The 26,508-nt window shown below is 34.5% G+C and overlaps 1 protein-coding gene across 2 annotated transcripts; it reads right to left on the bottom strand.

The window, feature by feature from the left end:
• Positions 1-849: 849 nt before the first annotated feature.
• On the bottom strand, positions 850-25,113 carry LOC116341717 (pituitary homeobox homolog Ptx1). Of its 2 annotated transcripts, none has more exons than XM_031768955.1 (5): positions 24,051-25,113; positions 19,858-20,182; positions 10,379-10,522; positions 10,006-10,256; positions 850-3,443 (listed from the first exon to the last, which is right to left on the bottom strand). In XM_031768955.1, exons 2-5 carry the CDS (start codon positions 20,141-20,143, stop codon positions 2,853-2,855), a joined length of 1,272 nt encoding a protein of 423 aa, XP_031624815.1. In that variant the 5' UTR covers positions 20,144-20,182; positions 24,051-25,113; the 3' UTR covers positions 850-2,852. The 2 variants fall into 2 exon arrangements, with proteins under 2 accessions (XP_031624815.1, XP_031624816.1); XM_031768956.1 differs by having other exon boundaries at positions 24,259-25,113.
• Positions 25,114-26,508: the final 1,395 nt, after the last annotated feature.

Below are 26,508 nucleotides of genomic sequence, written 5' to 3'. Positions count from 1 at the left end.
TTTCTTTTTGAATGTGTATTATTTATGCAGACATGATCATGTGCCGGCAATTTTACTTAGTATTTTTTGCGGTGGATTCGATGAATGGGCCAACAACATAAAACAAATATTTTCTTACACACTTTCAATGAGTGGAAAAACAATCACAATCGGATTTCATAATTTAGTGGCGCAATGCATATGTTTATACAATGGTGACGATGACGATGTCGGATGCACATGCAATTTGAGGTGACCAAATACGGAAATCCTATTATTTAAACCGTGATTTGATTAGCATACACTTTCCTATGCACTCTTCGATAGTCCTTCCGCTCACCCTTTAACCTTATTTTCTTCGTTAAATTGAAACAACATTTGATGTGGATTTTTTTTTATTCTCATTTTATTATTAATTTATATTGAATCTTTAATTTGGTATTTAATTTAGTATCATTACATTGTTAAATATTTGTAAGATTTGGTTTTTTTTGTGTCTGTGTATGTGGATTTTGTAATGATTCGTTACAATACTAATAATGGATCTTCCTTTCTTGTACTATCTACAAATGTTTGTGTATTTTTTTCGTTCAAGAAAGAAAGTTTACCATATTATTTATAGGAAATACAATTTGTGTAAGTAATTTAAAGAAGAAACTCTGTAGCATTGATTATTTCTAGTTGATTTTTCTATTGAATGGTTCTTCACATATTTCTAATATGTCTATTTTTTCAGCCATTAAATGGTGAAGAGAAGAAAATTTGTGTCAATCGATACAACAAATCGGTAAATTGTTTGAACTTTGTGAATAACCATTTTCATTTCATTCGATCAACATTTATAGAAATGTAAATCGTAAATCGTTTGTCACCGCAATTCAAATGCTCAATAAAAATATCAACTTAATTTCAATGGTTTTCTTTTCCGCTCTGTTTGAACTGGTCAAATAAAATAGTATGTGTGTGTATGTGTGAGAGAGTCGCGATGTGGCCGGTCATTGTAATATATTCAAAAAAAAATCCATCGTTTGCTTTCTAGAAACATGCCACTCCCGCTACTTAAATACTACACATTTATATCTCTATATATTCAGTTTGATATTATTTACACATCGACATTCCGCGATATCAAAACCGACGATTTCTATCATTTCTTTACTTATCTCTCTTTTTATAAGCCATAGTAAAAACTTAGTCAGATCAAATGCAATGTACGCCAAAAAACCAAAAAAAAAAAAATGTCGATTATATTATCTGCTTATGCTAATGCGGAAGATTTCGCATTCTAGTTTTTTTGTTGTTGTTTTCTATTTATCAAATTATACAAATGTTACCTTGTTTTCTTTTTATTCATCAAACAGATTTTCTTTCTTCAAAATGACGTAGAACATTCACACATTGGTTATAGATTACGATTAAGTATTGTCTTTTTTTCCTAGATTTACATCCATAAAATTTGTAAGTTTGCTTAAATGATTAATCCATTGAGAACTTCGGATTTTTTTTTTTACTTTTTGTTCAGTTTAGTTTTGGTTTGTGTGATATTTACCGAATGAAAATCTTAAATATTTCTTGCTTAAAAACTGATTAGTCATTCTTAAATTTTTTTTTGTAGTGAATTTTTGACAATATAGCATTAATTTAATTTAAATGGTAAGTACCGGTAACGTCTGCACTTTTTTTTTTGCTTAAATTTGTAAATGGATGAAAATGCCATTTTTTGTTGCCACTTTATTCCCGGTTCATAAATACTAAGTGTTTGGTGATAATGGTGGCGATGATGACCCCTTATTTTACAGCTAATCATACATGCATTTTTTTATTTAATGGTATTTCACTTAGTGGCCTATTATCTAATAATAAAATTGGCGTTTAATATGCCATGACCAATAAAATCTAATAGCCATTCATTGTTGTGATCAATTTTGATCAAAAATCTTACACTCTCTATAGCCTTACAATGTACCATATTTAACGCTAAATTGAAGGTATTCAAATGGCTTTTCATGTGGATTTTCCTCTTCTTTATTCATTCTATTCTCGCAATCAGTGTGTGTGTAATGTTATAATAATTTTTTTTAAATTATGTATTTTGTGGCCAGTGTTTGTGTACAAAAGAATCTATTCTCGCCGATTAATATTTCTTTTAAAAAAAATTCTTAAATAAAATCAATGGCATTGAAATAAGAAATAAGACTAGATCTAGATCAACCCATTTCGTTTTACATCAAATAATTAAATCGTGCTACAATCAGGGCATTTCAGCATCAAAAACAAAATCTTAATTAAATTGCACAACAATGCATTTTACAACTTTATTTTGAGTGAGTTTCAGATTTATAATTGTTAAACTCTAACTTAAACGCAAAACATCTGTATATATATAAATGTGTGTGTTTTCTCATTTTTTCTTCGTTTCTCTGTTTTGTTTTTACTTTCAATTCGAACAAGCCAAACGAAGGAATAGTTGTGTGCAAACAAACCTAATAACTGTTCAGAAGCTTTTATGGAAACCTTTCAAATGCCATTTTTCTTCTCAAAAGAAATAGCATTCAACTTTAAAGTCACGAACACGAAAGTCACGCACCGTGTACATATTGAATTGAACAACAATGGATGAATGAATTTAATACTCTATTGCTTACGAATTGGATTGATTGTGTGTTGTGTGTGTGTGTGTGTGTATTTTAAATGTTATTTTTTATTTAGTTTGGAATATTGTCAGCATTAGCAGCATCCTCGTCGTCAGTTTCCTTGGATATTGCCAATGTCATGGGACCATCGTCTGATTCTTGTTTGAATTTCATGTTATTGTTGATGTAATACAATGAATGATTCGAAAATATGTTTGATATGGTCCCAAAACCGTTATCTCACACATCAGTAATGCCAGCATATTGGCATGCCGATAAACCGGCCGAATTGGACCTCGATACCGGCGATGGTGCTGAATATGGACTGGCAAAACCAGATGAATGTTGTTTTGCTTTCAATCGCAGTGTGGCTATGCTAGATGACATCGCTGTACATGGTTCAGTCGGTGTACGATGATACATCGAATATGGATTTGCTGCACCGGTGTACGGGCATGATGTGCCCGGTGTTGGTGTTGCTGTTAATGGTGCACTCATTCCAGTTGCGGCCAACATACCGCTCGAATTCATATTGACCGTTGACGATGATGAATTAAAACAATTTACGGAATTTTGATGATGATTCGGTGTTACAACCGAACCCAATGGATTTACCGGCCATGGAAATGTTTTTGCACCCAATGGTGATGGGACCTTTGTTGCCCAATTATTGTACGGCGAATATGATGAATACAATGCATCTGTATCGGTAAATGGTTGCATAAATTGCGTTCCGAAACCATTTTTGAAATCGGCCGCAGCAACAGCAGCCGCATTCATTGCATTACGTTCACGCTTACGCCATTTTGCACGACGATTTTTAAACCAAACCTACAGAAGAAAGAGACGAAAAAAGATACTTTATTGCATGTTTACTTATTCATCAAAATCAAGATTTAAATTAACTATATTTTATATATGTGTATTTTGCATTGAGCGACGAGCGCAGAAAGAGAATGTAGTGACACGACACGACAACATAGGTAGTGGCATTGCAAAATTAGTCTTTGTTATCGGCTGGCAAAACAGAATAATAAATTCTAATTTAGATCTAGCCATATTTTGCAATGCAGATACGATTTTTCTCACTCTCTCTCTCTCTCTCCTTTTCCCGTCGTCTTCATCTTTCTCGTATCGTTGCCATTTTGGCATGACTTTCGTCGGGCTGCAATAGTGTTTGCAAACTACTGCTTGTGCTACGGTTGCCTACATTATAAACGGTTAAATTTAGTCATAAATTCATATTCTTCAGCACGTTTTTCGTGCTAGCATATTGTTGAATATTTAAGCAGGGATGCGCTTCAATATTTTATCAAAACACTTGGATCGTTCATCTTCGGTCTGAGTAAAAGAGCATGAAAGAGAGGAAATGACATGAAAAGTAAAAAAGAGAGACAGAACCATGGGGAGCGAGGGAGAGTGGTGTTCGTGCACAATTTTGTAATATTTATATAAATGTCAGTACGGGTTAAATAAATATTATGTAATGAAGGCTGGCAAATGGGTCTACGAATGGATTGAACACACACAATTGTGTGTTTGCCAACAATTTAACCCCCCTTTTGTCCCTCGTTTTGTTGTTTCGGTGCCATCGTCGTCGCCGCCGTCGTTGCCATCGTCGTGGTATGGTTTGATGTATATAAATTGGCTCCGCATTTTGTCAAAAACCAGAAAATGATGATCAACATGCACAACAGCAAATATATCCAAAGTGACACGAAACGAAAGCAAAATATTTTACAACAACCCGTACATACCAAGCAAAAGATCCCAACTCATCTATTTTGAGTGTGAGTATCACTGTGTGTGTATGTTTGTGTATTGTGACTGTATGATAATGCGTGCCGGCAACAATGATAATATGACATTTTCGTATTGGGTAAATAAACGAGACATAATGGTGGATTTTACATAATAGTTTTGCTTTGCAATGGAAGAATATGCTTCTATTTACTACAACACATTGTTTCGACCGAAGATGAAATGTGCGTAGGATTGCTTCGCATTATCGTTCGGCTCTTCCCAAATAAGAAGCAGAAAAAAAGCAAAGACACAAAACAGCAAAACAAATGAAGATGGAACAATCGACGTGCAAAGATATCAACCAATTCATTTTATCTCTGTTCGTCCAAAAAATACGCACCAACAGCTCCATTCTCAAAAACAACATAATAAATACGTTGTCGAAGCTTCCATTCGAATTTTCTTTTCTTTTTTTTTTCCTTTCGACATTTTTCATACACTTCTCTCACTCGGTCGCTTTTCCATTCCTCTCGATTTCCTACTTGTATTTCCCTCCTCCGAAAATTTATTTTCCTGCCATATTCGGCACCGAACATTTCTCTAAGCATGTATAGCAAATGTCGTTTATCTTCATTTTCCCCCACACAATTATACACATGGATGCGCACATAAACGAAAACATTATTATACGTTTAGTATTTAGTGGTTGATTGAATTGATAGAGGATGCCGTTTTGGTTGGCATTCGCAGCTACTGCTGATGCTGATACAGTCGACGAAAAATGTGAGAAAGAGAACAGCCAGTCGTGAGCTGAGACGACTGTGCACATTGAATTGTGCGCATCGTATACACGCTCAATTTTTTTAACAATGGCGGGTGCGTCGGCATACTGGATATATTTTAATATATATATTATTCGTTTTTCGGTGTTTCGACACACGCGTATCTTCCCTTTCGCCTGTGTGTTTTTTCTTTCCTTTCAGCCTGTAAATGTGCACTTCAAATAATAAACAGTGTGCGACGTTAAACTCACTCTCTTTCTGTGTTCATGTGCAAATGATACACGACCGTTAGATCTCTCTTCGTCTTTTTTGCTTCTTATTTTTTTTTTGCTGGAGTAATCGATGGAAAGAAAATGTCGAAATAAATTACTTTTACCATCTATCTGTTCGAGACGCACATGCACGCTCACGCATTCGCTAAAATGGATAGGCAACCACGACAACGGCTAAAATACATTCAATAATAAGAAATAATGCCAATGTCAGTCAATGTTCATTGAAGCTAAGACCACCCTCTCGACATTCCCTTCACGATTCGAAGATGCACACAAACAGATAGCGTCTGTCGTTTTATTTGAAGAATGGCGAAAAAAAAAATGGGGAATTGCTACTGTTTGCGTTCATCTTAAATGTCGCGCCTCATGAAATAAGGTGCTCGGTGTATACAGATCGTGAAAACGAGAAAAATGCAATGCATCAATGATTTTAAATTAAAAAAAAGAAATTGTTCGAATGTTTGTGATGACATCGTTGGAAAATTTTCCGCGCTTTGAGTTGAGAGAAAAAAACAAACTGCCGTCCATAAAACAATAAAATAATTGTTTTAGATAGCAAGTCATACATCAAAATATGTGTATGATGACGATTAATTTTCGGCGACTTTTTACTTCATTTTGAACAATACAAAACAGGAGTCATTAATGATGATATAATTCAATTATCTCGGAAAATTATTTAATATTCAATTTTATTTGAACACCATATTTATCGCTATCTTTTGAAGTCATTAAAAGATTTACATGTTTCGAATTATGCGATTGCACAATAAATATGGCATTAGTTTCAAATGTACCGTCTATGTCGTAAAATACGAACGTCCAATTTGCAAGCAGCTTGTGTATGTGTATGGTGTCATAACAATTTATTGAAACATTCAATAAAATATGTTTTCCATTTGTCCACTTCTAATAATAATATTCGAAATCTCTCTGTTAAAGTCATTTCAACTACTCAATTTTGTTGCGTTCACCCAGCCAACTTTGGTTTGGAATATATATTTATAAACTATCGCATCGAAAGAGATTTTGTCCCCGTCACTTGTCGCTGCTGCTGTTGATGCCGAGCTGTTTGGTTGCGATCCGATAAAATGAAAATGTCCTACTGTTCTTTTACAGTCGACTGATTTTATAATGACGAAGATTAGCTCTCATAAAGCAGATTAACTTTCTGCAAAAAGGGGTTGTTTGACGTTTCTCGTCAAGCCAACGAAGAAAATTAAACTTTCTTTCTCTATCGCACAGTTTTGCTGTAACTTCATGAGATTAACGGCCGAAATAGGGCGAAAGAACGAAAACAGAGACGAGATAGAGCGCACATTCGTTCGCGATATCTTATTAACGAATATTCTGCACCAAAATCTCCTATTTCCACTATGTTTGTGTGTGTGTGCGTAATTTGTTTTACCAACTCATTTCGAGTCTGGCATCGTTGCCACCCATTCGATGGCGTGTACGAACCAGAATGACGGACGGTTTCCATATATCCATTTATAAATGAATAATTTTCGGGGTGCAAAAAAATAATTATGTGGTATTACGCAGTGGTGGCGCGCTCACGCACACATACACATCAAAAACTTCCATGTAATTACATCGTGTAGATAGACTGCGATGCGTATAGATTTTTTTTTCATCTATTTTTCCTTCTTATTTTATCTCAATGTAGCCCCAACTAATACTTCAATTTATCGTTTAAATGATTGCATTTATTACCGATGTTGTTCTTTAAATGCCATTTAATGGGTTCGTTTCAATGCAATAGTTCATGATTGTCGGTGCGTTGAGAGCTCATGCAGAGTGAAATCGAGAATTTTATGTTCACTACATGGAATGACACGATTAACTCAATCAAATGGAAATTGACGCGTTTTTATTTTTATTGCTCATATAAATTTGTCATATGTTAATTGAAAGTGCTGTGCGGCAGTTGAAATGTCGACACATGTGAATTTCGTACGTTTTCGAGCGGTTTTTCTCAATTGTTCGCAATTTTGTTTGGCGATTAGAAATGAAAACACTTATCAATCAAGATTATCGATGCGTAATAAATGCACACAAACGATATAAATTACAACATTTTCGATAAATTATTGCACAACAACGATCTAGACAACGATGACTTGAATTCAATCGATTTTCGTTGGACACAAAATGAGGGAGACAATCACATGCTAAAAACAAATTAACTTTTGAAAAATTTAAGGGAACATTTTCGTTTTGAGATTGAATTATCTGTTTCGAGGTATGTTACGAGAAAAAAATATCTGTTTTCACATTCATTTGGAATTTACGATAGTGTCCAGACGAGTTGACTATCATGATTTCATCGTCATGAGTTGGCAGCAGCAAGGGATGATTTTTATTTGCTTGCTTCTACCGACTAGTGTTCCATGTGTCTTTTTTTTTCGTTGCCAGTCGACGAAATAAATTTTCACTGCTTTCGATATGCTGATTTCGATACACGAGCGCATGCATTGTTTCGGATTAACTTTGTAATCCGGGCATTTACATCAATTTCAATAATAATCATAATATTCTCGAAACAAACCCGTTCAAAAACAAATCTACACACACCGTACCGATTTATTCACTCACAAAAACGCAACACCTCCGAAAAATACATACATATAGATTTTGAGGGGGTATGAATTTCACAATCACAGCGTCAATATTGCAAAATAGCTGTGCATCCCAAACCAAACCCCAATGGCACTCTTATAAATGCATTGGTAAATTTCTGTAAATTATGTTCACCATAAATTGCATTTTATAAACCAATATTCCATTTTGTTGCATTCCAATTTACACGCTCTTTCAGCCATAAACTCGCAAACAATCCAAAAACATGGAATGCTGAATGATTTCAAATAATTTCGGTAAATAATCGAAAGCCCAGGGATGCATTGCTTCTATCCACTGCAATTTGCCGAAGCAGGACAAAGACCAGTATACCCATTCGCTATTTGCTTTTATCATGCATTCACTTTTCATTGTTTTGTGGTCGCTTCATATTAGAAGCACGATCAACGTGCACCAATATCATTATACGCACGTGTTGGTTGTTTAACCGAGAAAGAGAGAGAGGAGAAAAAAAAGACGGGCATTTTGGCCAAATGAAAAAGTAAAAATTAAACTAAAATCTCTGCGTATCTCTCGAGTATAGAAATGAAATAGTGAACATATTTTTCGTATGTTACGTGCCTGTAAACCCCAAATCGCGCAAAAATTTCATTTGAATTTAAATTAGATTTCGACACGAATTAGCACGTGCAAAACTAATATTTATGTCACGCCAATAATTTTATTCAAATAAAACAGCACTGGCGCTGCTCGTTCGGGGTTGTGAATAACGATTTCATTTCCAATGCAACCAAATTACACATATACACAGTCACCAAAGGGGGCTTTGGTAGCGCGTGTTCGACATTTATTGGTAATTTTCTGCTCAAATGACATTAAATGTATCGCGCGCGCGCCTCCATAATGAGCCGGAACTAAAATACTGCACAAGTTTAACAACATTTTCGAATTTTCGAATAGTTTTTTTTTATTCGCTTGATATTTGAGTTGCATGCCATTTTCTGGCTTTAAAGTGATATTTAACGACTGATATCTACACAGTTTGGTCGAAATTCCCATAGAATTGGCCGATTAAGCCATTAATAATTGGCGTAAAAATCAATTATACATGGCCGTGGCTAAACATCCGTTGATCTCAATGAAACGCTCATTTATTTATCGTTTGAAAAAAAAATTATGAGCTGGGAAAAAATTCAAATGATGTCTTCATTACCGAGTTTGATGACGAAATAAAAAAAAAAAACAAACTTTTTTCCCAGAACGAATAAAAAAATAACGTACCGAATCCATTGATTGGATCGATGGCTAGTAACCAAAAGCAAATACAGTTATTACAGGATTAGATGTTTGAATGCAGGACTAAACATGAAGTGCAATTGATTAACCTTCATCTCTAAATCCGAATCGAAATCGATTTATTTGTTAAAGTATTTAATGCATAGTCAACCTAGATTCTCGCTCATTGGCAGACGAAATGAGTGCAGAAAAATCAATTTTTGTTTATGTTGTTGTTGTCTTAAATTTAAATTGCCGGAGTATTAAAGTATTTTGGAGATTCATTTCCTATAGGTTAAGTCAACTTAATACCCGGGCTCTGCCATTGAGCGTTTGTGAATCAATGTCGTCATTATTGTCGTTGTCGTCATGATGGTGGCGTGAAAATAAGAGAAAAAAAAGCAAACACTCTTTCAACACGTGAAAAATCAAAAAGGCAAATGAATGCCAAATCTGGATATCCAGGCTCTCTCTCGTTTTGGCACAAAAAAAAAACGAATGATGACGAAAACTGCGCAAAAAAATCGTGTTTCTTTAGTATTTTTTTTTGGATTTGCCGTCGGTCGGTCGTGTGAGACAAAGAGAACATTTCTATGTAATGCTGTTGAGCTGCCGTGGCTGGAACCAACAGGCGACGGGAACGACACAATATCGAATGCGCAACAGAGTAACTGCCTAACAAAATATCCAAGCAAAGCCATTCGGATTAAAGTACTTATACTATGTTTTACTCACTCTGACTCTGGCCTCTGTCAAATTGGTCCATAGAGCTATCTCTTCACGTGTTGACATATCCGGATATCGATTTCGGCTAAACGTATGCTCCAATTCTTGTAATTGCTGCGATGTAAAGTGTGTTCGCTGGCGACGTTGTCGTTTATTCTTTTTATCATTTTTCGTTTCGTCACTAGCCACAATTTGTTCATCGTGTATCACTAAATTGGTGTTTTCCACTTTCACATTTGGCTCATTCATTGATCGATTACCTTTACGAAACAAGCAACATTGACAAAGAAGAAAAAAAACATTTTAAACATTTTTGTTTGGTCAGATTTATCAATCGGTGTAAGAATATTTCAAATAAAGAAAAAACCGAGCAAATACTTACCGTCGGGTTTTCGATCTCGATTGTTTTTGTTGTTTCGCAAATTTGTCGGTGGTTGAAAATGTAGTTGACTGATATCAAGACTGTTTGCAACATTGGTCATTGAACTATGGCTATTATCACGGAAATCACCAGTTTCGGCCCACACTGCAAAAGATAAACAAAATTTCGGTTGAAAACTTAATAAAAATGATGTGGTATTTCTATTTTGGGTGGAATTTTTGGAATTTATAATCTTTCAAGTTCAATCCATTTCACGGTTAATTTCCTTCTAACTAATGAACGATAACCAAAGCATTAATGTCATTCAATTGCATTTGATTTGTGATTGCATGAAATTCTTGTGATTCTTTGGTTTCATAAACGGCTAATTATTCGAATGGTAATGAGTCGTTTGCTTATGCCGAGAATTTAACCAATGTGTTGACATACGTCTTTATTGGCAATTTACGAAAAACAGATTTGTTGCTTTTTCAATGTGTGACAGGTGTTGTTCTTCTCCAGAATGTTTGTTCATTTTATGCATTTCGTTTCGAATGCATTTTTTTTCTTCTGAGACATTTATTTGCCGTTTCATTTGAAATAATACGTATGTGCTGCGCATTCAAATGCTATTTACCCATATAGATGATAGCAACTAACGACCCTGTCAACTTTGGAAAATTTATTGCATTTTTATTTCTCTATTTTGTCGCTGTTCTCATGTACAGCACATGAGACGCGTTGACACTTTTTTTCTCTTGTTCGCTTCTGATGCGCCGATGTTTAAAAAAATGAAATACCGCACATTAGGCTAAAGCGTGTGCACATGTTTTACATCTCATATCGTCCCTTTTTCACTCTCCCATGCACACACACACACAGTTGGAACTGTTTGTAAAATTTCTTCCTCCGATTACAACTCCCTGAGAATAATGATCTCTCTCTTTTTTCACTCTTAATTTTACATATTCCTTGTATCACTGGAAAGTAATGCCATTTCAAATGTTAATTTTATGACAATACTGAAAAATATAATAATAAATATGATGGTAGGAAATTTTCTGCGTGGCCTACATATGTCATCGATGTGTAAAATAAATTAAATCATTTAAAATGTTCGAGCTAATTAACATGATTGTCTCAGTTGCATATTTTTCACTTTACTAAGCCAAATTACACCCGGGAAATCCATGAAATGTTCAATGAAATTTGTGTGTTTTCGCTCTTCCTTCATTCTCTTTCTCTCTTTCTCTCGCTCTTCCTTCAGAAAAAAGAAGTCATAAAACATTTTGAAGCGAAATGATGTGCGATCGAGAGCCAAAAATCACAAGACATATAATGCATACGATATTGTTCGGCGTTAGAATTTATTGCAAACAAAACTTGGAATGTTTCGACACATAAATTATACGAAATGTGAATGGTTTTGTTGGCCTACGCGAATGGTGCGCACGAAAGCCGTGTATCGTATTGATGCCGTCGGTTAAAAAAAATTCAGCGTTTGTCACGTTTCGGGCTATTTTTGATGACAATTAATTTCGGAAAAAAAAATCGGCAAATAGAACTAATTTATACGCATTGTGGCGTAAATAAAAATGACAACAAAATGAAAACAAAACACAAGCGATAAGAGCAAACGAACTCTATCGATATATTATTCGTGTACAATGGCTGCGACAAGCGTAGTTTGCCTTTATTTGCTGCCCGAACACATTTATTTTTAAATCTTAAAAGTTCAAAGGACGCAAAGCAATAGAAATTCAGTTTATTTCCGAAATGTCTTCAAATTCTTTTGTTTATTTATCACCCGCCATGGTATTTCACGAGTGGTTTAGAGATAAAATCAAAAACAAAATTTCCGTTGGCCAATTTAACGACTTTGCAGTGAGTAAATTTTTTTTTTGCGTTCGAAAACATAAAATCATTTATCAAAATTATTTTATTGTTGATTTCAATATTCATTTCTTTTTCCAAATGTCGCAGTGATTAAAATTTTAATCTCATTTATGTAAACAAATTCGAGATAGAGACGTTTAAATTCATACTAATTTTCTCGCAGTTCATATTTGTATTTGGATTTTTTTTGTGGGAAAATATAATATATTTTCTCGTTAAAGATGTGTTTTCACCAACGTAAATACTAACGCTGGTTATTTTGGATTTGTTTAATCAAAATAAAGTAAATTTATGGTATTATGAGTTTTCCCAAGAGTACACGTCGGCACAAAGAGACACTCTCATTTATTTTTTCGCCAATTTCAATTTTAAACTTGAGTTGATCATAAAACGGTGATTACTGGCAAACCACACCGAAAATAAAAACAATTATATTCAGAGATAGAACATTTACGATACTATTGGGACCGCCGGCAGAAAAAAAAACGGATCATAAAAATATGTAACACACGGAAAAAATGGTGCAAAAAGGTTAAAGATAAAATAGCAACTTGTTTGCTAATAATACGGTCCATTTCACATGGCTAGCGCGTTGATAACAACCATCAATATGAGGAAAAAGGACGAGACACACAACTGAATCGGAAACATATTTACCGCAATAGTAAATAAAAGAAAAGAACAAATGCGCAGAAACAATGACAAGAAAAAAATCGAGAGAGAGAGAGAGAGAGAGAGAGATAAGAGTGACATGAGTGTAATAAAAGGAAAAAATGATTTTCAGCCATAGCGCCAAAAAATATTTATTGAGTTGAGATGCCGTGCCGAATGTGTGCAATAAAATCGAAAAAGGGTTCGATATTGTAGTACAGACAATTCGATCTGTGTGTATTTTTTGTTGCAATTGTTGTTTGTTGTCTTGCAATTGCTTGTGTGTGTACAAAACGCGCAAATAAAAATCACAACCAAATATAAAATACACAAACTAATGGAAATAATAATAACGATAAAAATAACAAATTTTGTTGTTTTTGTTGCGCATTCGAATCAACATGCGTACGGTGAACACAAACAACCCAACCGACGACAACACAATGAACGGCAACGGCAATATAAGAGAGATGACAAATAAGGGCGAACCAATAGTAAAAACAATAAACTCGTGCAATGTGATGTGAAATTGTCCCTGGCTCTAACCGGATAATTTATAGCGATCGGGCTAGATAGAGTAGAATAGAAAAAAAAATACAGAGAACCAAAGGTATATGATACGAAAACTCTCACATACACTGAATGAACGAAAGCGAAAAGAAAAATAACAAAAGAAAAATTGTTCATAAATAAAAATCACCAAGTAAAAACCACAAAACAAATATTTTGCACGCAAACTCAAACATAATAAATGAATGTAATGAATAGCATCATTGTCATTATGATTATATTTTGATTTTCATTTCGATTTTTATGTGTGTTTTTAGATATTACGGTCTTTGATGACAATTGTGTGTGCGTGTGTGCAAAAGTCAAATATTTTGGGCCATATGGCTTCTATTTGCCATCAATAACCGCAAAAATATGCTGCGCATCGAATGACAAAGGACATTTCTTGTCGAACGGAACATGATGCTTATGATGACGTTGACAATTTTCGATTTCACGATGCCAACGCATTTCTACAACACTTTCGGACATTCACTTTAGCATAGGTTATGACTATTTCCATAAATTATGCGATAGCCATTCAGGGATTAAGTATGTTTCTCCTTCGTTTTCGAGACATACATTGACCGAAATGTGTTTATTATACGGAATTTGCCTATTTTCCGGATCACACAAACCAGACAAACATTTCTCTCTCTCTCTCTCAATTTCGCTCTCTGTTTATAGTTGGCTGATTTTCATTCACAAATGTCTTGATGGTGACCGAGAGATTTTGCAGATTCCATAAAATAAGCCACTTGGCCTATGCATTTTACATAAATGGAATCACAATAAAGAATACGACAGACATGATCATTATAACACATAAACGATGCACAGAATGGGTCCATAAACACACGAACGAGAAAGAAAGAGAGAGAGAAAACGATGGACATTAAGAAAAGCGACTATGTAAAATGACAACAAGGAACTGTTCATGTCGAGCAAAGTGAAAAAGAAACCGAAAACAATCTCTCCATTTGGCCAGAAAATTGGTCCCATATGGCTTATTATACATTAATATATCATCTGTGTCACCATCAAATAAATACATTCAACGATCCGTATTCCTTTGCAATGTTAGCATCTACACCGTTTTCTAAATGCAATCTATTCTCCTTCATTCATCTCATTTTTTTTTGTTCACCGTAAAATTCTGCAGCAAACGAACGAATTCGGTATGGTTGTGCCGGTGCGGCAGTGATCAATGCATTGTACAAAACCAAAAGCAAACAAATCACTACCACAGTTTTTCTACTCATCTGCCGAACCCCAAAATGCTTTACTGGTTGTTGTTTACGCGTCCATAATGCTAATGTGTATTTTATTTTTACATCAAATACAAATGATATTAATATTACCGCTATCATTATTGATGCTGGTATTTGCATTGTTTAGTGAAGGGTAAGTTTTGCTTTACCCAAACTACTGTAAATGAACTATGTACGCTCCTTTGAACCAAATGTACGCGATGCATTCAGAAAAGACACTTTCGATTGTCCGCAAAACAAGCAAATTTCAGCCCCTAATCAGATGCACCCGATCGGTCCATATGGTTTGTTTTTGTATTCTACCAATTGCACATCCAAAATGATGCGATTTATATGCAGAAGCATTTAGTATCGCTGATGCTACCAATATTGGAATCACACTTTACATTTTACGCTAATTTATTTTGCCTTTTTATTTTACACCATATTTAATTCGATTGAACATTTGTTTCAAATGATCGCCGTCAAAGAAGATATAATGAATCACTTTTTTTTAAACCTTTGACAAATATGCTCGGAATTCAAATGTTTACTTATTCTTATCGCGTTTGAGATAAAAAAAAATGTTTGTTGAGAAGAAAAAACGAGACACTATTATTAGTTGCCATTGGCATTGTGAGTCCGATTTAATCATTTGACGACAATCTCTCCGCAGATTATTTAATTGAAGTATAAGGATTAGAATTGAAGAGTAAGGATTAAAATACTAAAAAATACTAGGAAAAATTGCATAAAAAGTTGAAAACAAAAAGTATTTGACAAATAAAGTATGGAAGAGGCGATTCTGATAACGCGTGGATTGATCAATTTGAAATATTTTCGATTTTGGCATAGAGTTCGAAAAAATTAAATCAATGAACAAAAGTCAATTACAATGGAAGCAACATTTTTTCCGCTTCTCTTCGCTTTTCTCATTTCTCTGAAGCAAAAGTGAGTTTTCTGCTTTTTTCCACTTGTTCTTTTCTTTCTCCGTTTCTTTATTCATTTTTATCTGTTTGCATAGAAAATAATTAAAGGCAAACAGAAGTTAAGCCCTGACACAAAAAAACATTAATTAAATCGAAATGAATTTGATTCTCCGTGTATTTGCATTGTGGAACCAGCACTTAAAATAAAGCCAAAAACCGTAGATTGTCTGACTTCCTTCTTCGATCGAAATGGTACATCATGCTATAATAGGAGCTATCACATTTCATGCCATTCATGCTGTGCTTCGTTTTGTTTTCGAAACGAAAAGCCAAAAAAAAAATTGTCAAAATAAGATTGTTCTGTTCAAAGTCACATCATAAAAATGAAAATGATGTTTGTGAGATTCGTTCGACAAAACGAAATGCAAACACAATGTGAAACGGAAAGAGAAACAAAGTGAAAAAAAAATCATTTGAATGCATTAAATCGGATTTTCCGTTTGCCTCATCAAATATACACTTCATTTGACAGACGATCGCTTTCGTATTAATTATGAAAATACCCACGGCAGCCACGAAGACACGTACCACAAATTTAACAGCACTTAATTGTGCATCGAACATCTCAATTCTCACATTTTCTTCGTCTGCTTGTTTTCTCATTCGGAACATTGCTGTTCAGTTTCTAATTGTGACGTGTGCTTAATTTTTATGTTTCAAATGAAAAAAGACCAACCAAAAAATGCTAAGCACTTGAAAAATTACCAACAACAAAATCAGATCTAGAGATTAGTTCTGATACTATTTTCAAATAAGATCGATAAATTTTGTTGGGCAAGAACTTCCGTTTTGCACACACGTTTCTACTAATTTTGGGTATGTGTGTTTTTCTCTGAGTTTGAACAACAAAATTATCAACAGATTTTCCTCGACTGATTCATTTACTAATAACACCACCCAAATGAGTTCCATTATGGCACACAAATTTAAAGTTAAACGTTTCATTAAAATGTAAGCAATAAGTTTTAATCGTTTTAATGATGTTGAAATTTATTTTAAATAAAATGTTTAAATCGCGATTTGGGCGGATACTCAAAACACATGTTTGAATATTTTATAAGCGAAATAAAATAGCACGAGTTGAAAACGGTCTTCTTTGGAATATGAAGTAAATGTAAAAAAAATGGCGAGAGAGCTCGCTTTGTCGTGGCAAGAGGTTAAAAATGTGAATAAGCGATATTTCACCACACCGTGGCATATCATACACTTGTGCATACATTTGGATGATAAATATTCCGTGGTGACACGCATTTTCGAAAGCATTTATCATGCGACCATTTGCATATTTGAACTGTCAAATTACTTGCAAAGCGAACGTATTGTTATTATGGCTATTATATCACGATTAAACATTGAACGCGAAGCAAACGAGATGCGCTGGCTACAGCGACACGAATATTTTATATTTGCGATGCAACAACAGTAACAGGAACTCAAAGACTGCGGCATTGAAATTGATTCGCGTATGCTCCTTTTTTTACACAGTTTTAGATATATTTTATGAAAACGACCCAAATGAAACTCATTTCCACAAGAGACCGAGAGACAAAAAGAGACCGAGAAGGAGAGTGAGAGAGAATAGAGCGAGAGAGAGACAAAAAGAGAAGAAGAACAAGACAACGAGAGGGAGAGAGAGAGGATGCGGTGATACACCGTGAAAATAGAAAACATTTATTCATTACATAATGTAATTTACATCAGGTTCATTTTGGTGTAAATGTCTGTGTGCTGTGTATTCTTGTCGTCTAATGCTTTTGCCACTCTCAACAATAGTGCAGCAAATAAAATTTATGCAAAATGCAAATGAACATAGAAAATGTGTCAACAAAATAGAGAAACAAATGTCATGAAAACGAAATCAACATTTTTCGGGTGGTGTATATGTGCGCGTGTTAAATTTGCAATAAAAACGAGAACGAAACTGAGCGACGGATCGTGAACAAAATGCGAGAATGGTTGTTGTTTTTACAAAAACCGATGAAGTTCAGCCATTTTGAAGGCAATTTATGATTTAAATGTACAAACATTGCCAAAATGTACAATGTACATGATCTTGCTGTTTGTTGTTCACTTGAATTTCCACGAAAGGGGAACATTTCGTTCAATGTTCGTTCATATTCTCGGAAATTCACATGCATATTCATCATGCATTAAGACAGAAAGACATACCAAATGATGTCCATTTAATTCCGTTGTCAAAATCATTTGCATGAAGTACTGGCGCAATTCATTAGAATTTTTAGCCGATCCGACCTCCAACCCAATTTTGAATAAAATGAACTTTAAACATTTTCGATGTGAATGTTGACATATTTTTATGATTTAAATTATTTGAATAAATATTTTCCAGTCGGCGATGCACAAACAGTAGAAAATGTAGGGTTCATATGGCAAAAAACTAACATGAAATAACACTTGTGTTTCGATGACAAATTTTCACGATTTCACGCACAAAATAATTTCACACTCTTTTGTCTTCATAATTTTTTGTGTCGTCGACTGAATGAATTCGATATTTGTATATTATTAAGCGATTGTGTTACATCAATGGGATTTATTGAAGCGTCATTTACCACAGCGATATGTTTATTGAATACAGAGAAAGAGAGTGAGAGACAAAAAAAAAATGAGCAACATCAGTAGCGATGAATATGAGCGGTCATGCCTAATTGAACACCCTAAAAAATACCATTATTGAATGCATGTTTTTTGTATGGATATTTTACGTAATAGAGAGAAGAGAGCCTTCAGTTCCTCCCCGAGCATAGTCTTGGCATTGATGCGAGAAAGTAACACTTGTGTGCCGATGTGTGCGCATGTAAAGGGGCGCTAATTTGAACGATTCAGTGATGATTCGCAGGCGATTCATTCAGTGTAAATGTGCCGTCAAGGCGTATGAATAGCATGAATGAAATCTATATCACACTTATACCGTTGAATGAGTGTGTTTTTAGTTGATTATGATTTTCACGATGCTCATACATTTTGGTGCGTCGATTTCAAATGTACGATGAATGACAAGCGACGACAACGACAACTATTGTTTGATCAAAACAATTAGATCAAATTACATTCATTCAAATGACATGTGAACAAAGTAATGAAAAATTAAGATATTAGCGCTTGTAACCCTGCAAATATTCAAATTGTCAATGTGGTGCGTCATAAATGATATGTATCAAAAACGAAGGCAAAGAGAAGAGAGAAAAAAAACGTACAATGCGATAAAAATCTGGCCGACTGCTGGATAATATCATCGAAAAAGAAGGCAGCAATGTATGATCTCAAATAGACGATTGAGAAATTCAGTCATAATTGAATTTTTATTTAATTTTCTCTTCATATTTTCATTCTGATTATATCATCATCAACATCATTTTGTATGATGTTTACAAATTAAAGCGATTATCAAATGATACCTTTGGTTGAGCACACGACTTCTTATTCAAACATAATTTAACCAACCGTTTGTATACTTGAACCAGCTCCGATTACACATTTAATCTAATTTTCTCGATGGTGTTGTTGTTGTTGTTGCGCCAAAACAATGTGAACACACGATTTGTTTGCTTCACTTCGAAAATTGTGAATCTTCACATTCGAAGAGTACAGATAGCAGTGCTAGCACTTGTGAGAGATGATTATCATTGCTGTTTTACCCCATATGTAACAAAATAGTCGAAAACTTAAACGAGTGCCACAAGTGGCAACGCAAATTAAGAACAAATAAACAGAAACGTATGTTTTGTTATTACACACAAACAGCAATGTGTTGTTGTGAGTATCAAATGACATCAATTGGTTTTGGCCATGTTAAATTTTGTAGAGTCCAATTTCTGTGAAATGTGAATGATGCGCCTTTATAATCCAATTCCTCTTGGATTTCATTCCGAATGCGTGTGAGTTTCCTGTGCCACCGAAAAATGGTGTGGTTCGGATGTCCTGCAATTGAAGTCATGCATACAATCGCCACCCACGATATTGTCTTTGAAAAAACCTCACGTTCGACAAGGAAATTTCTCATTGAAAATGAACACACGAAGTACCAGTATATAAAGGCAAAACGTGAAAATTAACTAACCGTGAAAAAAAAAATATGGAAAAAATCGAAAGAAAGTTGAAAACTGATTTCAACTTCATGGGAAAATCACTGAAAGAAACTTACGCTTTAGTTTTTCCAATGGTTCATGCAAAGCCGGTGTATTCGACAAATTGTGGTGATGATGATGATGGTTCGTTGTGTCATGTGACAAATGATTCAAACTATTGTTGCCGGATGACATAAGACCTGTGATTGCCGATGATACACTAACAGCTGATGATACTGTATCATGCAAATTATGATGATTGTGCAAATGATCGTTATTCGTTCCATTATTTGTACCGCCCGTTACGAAATCTTGCAGACACAATCCATGTGCATCTGACATATTCTGTAATCCACGCTCCATTCTACTTCAACTATTTCGATGCCCGCTCTACGTCAAAGTCTACAAGATAGAGAAGAAAAAAAAAACCAAAGAATTTATATAGTTAATGACATCATGTTGGGTGATTTTTTCTCTCTCTCTATCTCTCTCTCTCTCGATATAAATAACATTGTTGTCAATGTGTGTTTTACCGAGGAGATGAAAAATAGATGATGAACAAATCAGGTTAAATGACTCAATGATAACAATGATTGTGATTTAGATAAGTAATAAAACGAAAAAGTCAAAGTGTCTGTATGAAACTGTAATTTTAATTATTCTTATTATTTGTCCAAAGTCTTATTGCGACGTAAATCGGAATCATTTGATCTCGGTTTATGACTTCTAAACACAAAAAAAGCAATGACTGTTTAGGTGTTTGGCAGCGACTCAAGTATACAACTGTTTGATAAACATTTAATGGCGGAAGAGGTGCAGTTCATTTTCGGAATTAATCTTTTTGCAAATTCCACAGAATTGATGAGAAACAGTGGCTTTCTTGCGATGATAATTACGCTATTCCTTCTCTTGGATTCACGGCAATAAATCAACGTTTTGAATTTGATTATTCAATGAATTGTGAACAGCATGAAACGAAATTATTAGAAAAACAGAGTAAATGATTAAAAAATGGCTAAAAAATATTTTCTCCCGAACGAATTTTCAGCAAATCAATGCCGGAATCACAAATAGAAAGAGTCTTATCAAAAAATGTGGTTATACAAATGAAAGTCAATTGTATTTTATTGTAAAATGGTCATTGAAGTAAGAAATTCGTTTGATTTTAACTAACATTTGATCGGTCGCAATGCTTCAAAGTCAAACTTTTCATTTATGATGAAATCTTCTCTGAATCAGTTGTAGATTTAAAAAAACAAGTACTTCTTAAGAATTTTCGTGGAAATCATGAAGTGTCACACAAAAAACTGAACAAAAATATATATAAAAGACGCGTCAGATATCATGTTTTTTCTCGCTTAAAATAGCATCCGTCGCGGGGATCAATTGAACCGATTGCATTTTCGATGACACTTGAAGTAAAAAACCCTAATGCAAACATAATAAAATAATTCCAATGTTGTCGTTTAACAAGAAATCTATCTAAAAATACGATCCTTTGTTGTTTTAAAGTAATTTTTCGATCTTTTGAAAGGAAAAAAAGGAACTGCTAGCTAAAAAAAAAACTGGTAAAAAATGTGTGTCGCGATAGATAGAAAAAAAAGGAATCGGATTTATGCAGCGTTGGTTTTGTGGATTTGTTGGGCTGTTTATTTAGCTCTGCATAGCACGCATTCGTGACTTTGGTGCGTAATGATTTTCCATATGTGTGTGTTTGTACATGCGATCTTAATGCGAGGATTAGAACTTCAAATAAATCATTTTGATATTTTGCCTGTGTCGTATGTTAAACGCTGTACACGGCTGACGAAACAACTGGAGAGAATAAATTTCCATTTGACAAAATTTATCATCTAATAACTTTCTTGTTTATTCCACTTTTTTTCTCGCTCTTTGCATCGTTTCATTCATTAATTTAGTTGAGGATAATAAAAAAACACTAGTTCTCAAGAAGATTTCCTCGAATGTGACTTCAACTAATTCAAAGAGTGATCATGAGTTGTTGCAATTGAGTTAAATGCATTCGTCTAGCGTTGAAATAAAGTCAAATACCGATAATTGTTTGAGAGATTTGCAAGATGCTTTGAATACTATGAACAACTGTTTATATATTTACTATTGGACATCATATTTAATCCAATCGTCTCATCAAATATGCTGTTTGTTCAGAGAATTGAGCATAATTTATCAGCTGTAATACAGAGCTGAGAATATCCGAGAATCTGTGCGACCAATATCAAAATGGTATTTGAAGAATTTCGTCAATTGGCGCCAGTTAATCAACAACTTCATCTGAATCTTCTATTTCTTCTCACCAATTTAATTATTAAATGTTTATCAAATACTAAAAATGTAAACTGAAATTTCTGTTGGTGTTTGTAATCAAAGATAAAAAAACAGCTCCAAAAGCAATATACAATTTTAATTCAAACAATTCATATTTGAGAGAACGATAAATGTACATAAGTTCTGGTCGCTTTTTTCGAATTTTTGTCACAATTCAGCTACCGTCGTTACGTACCAACCACTAGTTTTCTTTGCACAAGAAACCAAATATTTTTTTTTTTGTTCTTTGGGTTTTTTGTTTGGTTCCACAGATAAAATCGTTCTGGGCACCACGTTTACATTTGAAATTGTTCACATTATTTACACATTTGATTTTGTTACAATATATAAAGTGTATTCTTGCATGTAAAATATTGGAGTGCATGCGATGAAAATTGAAAAAAAACTCTATCTTTTGGATTGTTTATTCAAACCAAATTCGGAAGCATTTTGATTATCAACAGTGGAAATAAAGGAACGAATATTTTTGATTCGTTTTTCTTATCAATTGAAAAAAAACGGGTTATGAAGGTGACAAAGCGACGCCAAAACAACATAAAAAACCGTCTGATCAATTATTTGTATTGTTTGATTTATTTCCCTTTTTTAAATTATAAAACGAAGGACAAGAATTCGTTTCCGGATACAGACGCAAGCGATGTGTTATTTTAACAAAATATGTTTTTTATTGTAGCATCTCTCTTTTCAGTCCATGGACAAGTGGTTAGCCGACGGCAAAAATTTAAACACCTTCAAAATGCTTCATTGTACGACGTGGCGTTTTTATGTTCAATTTTTTGTTTTTCAATGGAAATGTTTGCCAAATTTCTGCAAATAAATCATTTTTTTTTCTATAATTCCCGAATTAAAATCTATTCGTTTAAATAATCGCGGCCTGCACCGTCACTGATGATAATATACTGGTGCTGCATTGTTGGATAGGTGCCAACTCATTCAATCTATCAAATAAATTCAATTGTTTTTTTTTAAATCCATTCCATTTAGCTTCTGGCTTTTTCTAAAAAAAATGGATTCAAGATATTTACTGCAATAAATTCATGTGAGGCTTTAGATTTGAAATCAAACTGAAAACGGCCATTGAAATGCACTTTTTTGATTGAAATGTGGTCAATTCACCTCTGCAAAACGATCTTTGCCAATTTTGCATCGGTCAATGGCGATTTTGTAAATCCAAAACAACTTTAAAACGTCGAAGCGAATTGTTCGCAAAATGTTTACTCAGTCGAATCGAGGCAGTGTTCTCTCTATCTCTTGTTCACAGATATTCGCCAACGCACCGCACATACATGCAAACATCATTCCTCTCGTCCTCATAAAATATGCGACGATAATTTTTGCTGTATTGATAAATTTATTTGCCACAAAATGGTGTTATTGCGGAATATGTTTGAAAGTTTGTACAGCCGAATGGCTGCAAGTGTGTGTGACATTAAGTGAGAATGAGGCGAGATCGTTTTTATAATGCAATCGATGCTGTAAATTGGCGATGAAATAACATTGGCCGGAAAACAAGTTGTAAGCAATTGTAAATCACAGTGATGCTTTCGCCTCACAAATAACCGAGCAGATGACAATTTTAGTAAAATACGAGCTTTAGCCGAATGACATCATGAAAAACACGCGCACATATGTAAACATTGGAAATCGCGAAAAATGCACCGAAACGATAAATACAACACACAGCGTTGCCATTCGTCCACATCGTTTTGTTTATTTTAGACTGTATTTGGTGTGTGTGTCTTTTCTTTCGTTCGTTGTTTCGAAAGTGTAGTGATGCTGTGCTATCGTTTATGCCCAATGACCAATCGTAATGTAATGAATGCCAAATGTTTTATGGTTGTCTTTAGCTAAGGGAGGTGTTGACCAGATATAGAAAGAGAGTGTCTAATAACGTATGCACGATAACTGCAAAACGGATATTTACCGAATTGAATTATTGATGTTGCAGATGTACTCAACAATTGTCGCCAAAAATGCCTTCGAATAATGTGTAATACACGTTCCGTTTTCTACGTTTTAACTGCCAAACTGTTTGCCTTTCGTCGATTGATTTGTGTTCGTTTTATCAATGTTGAAGTAGCATTCAATTCTGCCGCATAATACACGATTTATTGCTATTCAACAAAACTCACCACACGAAAACACACTGTTTTTGTTGGGCAATAAAACAAAACACGGCTTCTTTTGCACGTTCAGATAATGTTCAAAATTAAGCAATGTCAATGTATTTCGGTTCGTTTCGGGTAAATTTTTTTTGGTTAAATTCCTGTTCAATTTTCTCTACACCAAACACAAACAACACACCGGACACAAATGTTGGTGCCGGCTTAGTTGAACTGTCGATAGCGCTTACTTATGCAAATAATTCTTCGGTTATATTGGATCGGTGAGTTTTCGACCAAAAATGCGAGATGCACTCTCGAGCTCACGACCAAAAACGGACACCTAACGACAATAAATTTGCTAAAAGGCTCTCGGTGTACACCACACAAAATGAATTGATTCACATGCGGTCTATTTTGCACCATACACAAATAATGTCTTTCTCTTTGTTTTTTTTTTTCTCTTTTCGGTACCGTAGAGTGTCGACGATATTTTCTTATCAGCAAACAAATAGCGCGAAAAGGGCACACATTCGGGTTTTTTTTTCTTCAAATTTTTCACCACACCATTTTTTTCTTCAAATCAACAACTTTTTTTAAACTGTTTTGTCCGATGTCAGAAGCGCTGGTCACGTTTTTTTTTTCTAAATCGACGGAAATTTTTTGAAATTCAAAAATTTGAGCGTAAATACAGAGCTGCTATAGAGAGTGATGAAATCGATTTAAAAATTCCGAGAATTTTCAATAAAATGTGATGATTTAAACACGATTTGTATATTTTGTGCAGAGAACGTTATTTTGTTCGCTGCCGATACGCACAGAGTGAAAAATGTAATGCGAAAAGAAAATTTCGAACGACGAAAATCTTTTATGCTGCGTTCACGACTAGAGCTAACGACTGAATTTCACTATCAAATGTAGCTGCTGTTCTTGCATGCTGTGTGAACTGCCGTTCGTGATCTCAACTCGATGTTGTTAGTTACATGTGTGCAAGTGTATGTGTGTGTGCCGTTGTGTCTGTGTCGGTGTTGCTCGTATCGCACAGTCATACGCTTGTATGTGTACCGTGTGATTCTCAAGCTAGTTTCATTGTGATTCAGCTACTGAATCTACGGACAAAAGGCGAGCAACAATAACAACAACAATATCAAGCGGAAAACTCAATCTCTCGCACTCGTTCACACCAAAATAATACACACAGCGAATGATATTACACTCACAGGGATCTATATATTCGACCGAAATTTATGTACGACCGTATATATTTATTTATTTTATTCGAAATTCGTGTGCCACTCGAATGGCAAAACGAACGATTCAAATGTGTTTGTAAGTCAAATATATACAATATGCGTATGCAGTGTGTCGTCTCTCTCTCAGAGCATCGTGTTTGAAAATGCTTTGTTTTTTCCACATTAAATTCGCTGGCTGATCTCACCCGTTATTCCGTGTACATGTTTTTCGAACCGTTCATGGATCTGGTGCTTCTGTTCACTCTATCTTTAAATAATATTAAAATAATGTCTAATAAAAGTGATACGGCACAAGAATGGATACATGTATATTGTGCAGTGGATAGTAGTAGCTTTTTAAAATCGCAAACATTTTGTTGTTGTTTGTTTTCGTTGTCGTCATCGCCGTTGTCGGCACACAAAATTTCGTTTGATGTTTGTTTTTTTTCTATCGTCTTTGTTGTCTCCTAAGTTTTTATTACTAAACGTGTGAGCATTGCGAGTGCCAAAGTTGCGCTCGAAAATATTGATAAAGTCAAATGGAGTGTTTTTCTTTGGGGGGAAACTTTTATTGAACTGAAATTTCCATGTTTCGCCATATTTGTTGCTTGATTTCATCTCATTTTACTGCTAAACTATGCCCGTTTTTTCCATTTTCTAGATGAAACGCTTCGTTTGTATGCGACATTAAATACTGAAATCGCTCTCTTACTCTTGAATGTCGACAGAGAATGAGATGAAACAAAGCAGCAACAATAACAACATAAAAAAAACATCGAATTGAAATTAGATGGAAACTAATAACAAGAGAGAAAATTGAAGCGCATGTGTAGTGCTGAAGCATACGATTTCCGATGATCACACCAAATGCGAGAGGAAGAAAATATATTTTATTCCGTTTGAGTGCACTAACACAAGTTGATAGCGAATAATCTTCTTCAGTTCACCATATTGCAAGAAAAGCACTGCCGAAGGAACTCACTCACACTCTCTCCTCTCTGTCTCCCTCTCTCGCTCTTTCTCTTTCTTGCTCTCATTCTTTCACTCC

Source organism: Contarinia nasturtii, unplaced genomic scaffold (genome assembly GCF_009176525.2).
Source record: "Contarinia nasturtii isolate CC-2019 unplaced genomic scaffold, AAFC_CNas_1.1 Cnas_scaffold_745, whole genome shotgun sequence".
NCBI lineage: Eukaryota > Metazoa > Arthropoda > Insecta > Diptera > Cecidomyiidae > Contarinia > Contarinia nasturtii.
The sequence above is the reverse complement of the archived record's forward strand: the minus strand, read 5'-3'. Positions and strand labels throughout refer to the sequence as shown.

Coding starts and splice junctions, on each gene's coding strand:
- LOC116341717 (XM_031768955.1), bottom strand. CDS start 20,143: ATGGAGCGTGGATTACAGAATATGTCAGATGCACATGGATTGTGTCTG. Junction 10,523..19,857: donor ACCATTGGAAAAACTAAAGC/GTAAGTTTCTTT, acceptor TATCTTTTGCAG/TGTGGGCCGAAACTGGTGAT. Junction 10,257..10,378: donor TCGAGATCGAAAACCCGACG/GTAAGTATTTGC, acceptor TGTTTCGTAAAG/GTAATCGATCAATGAATGAG.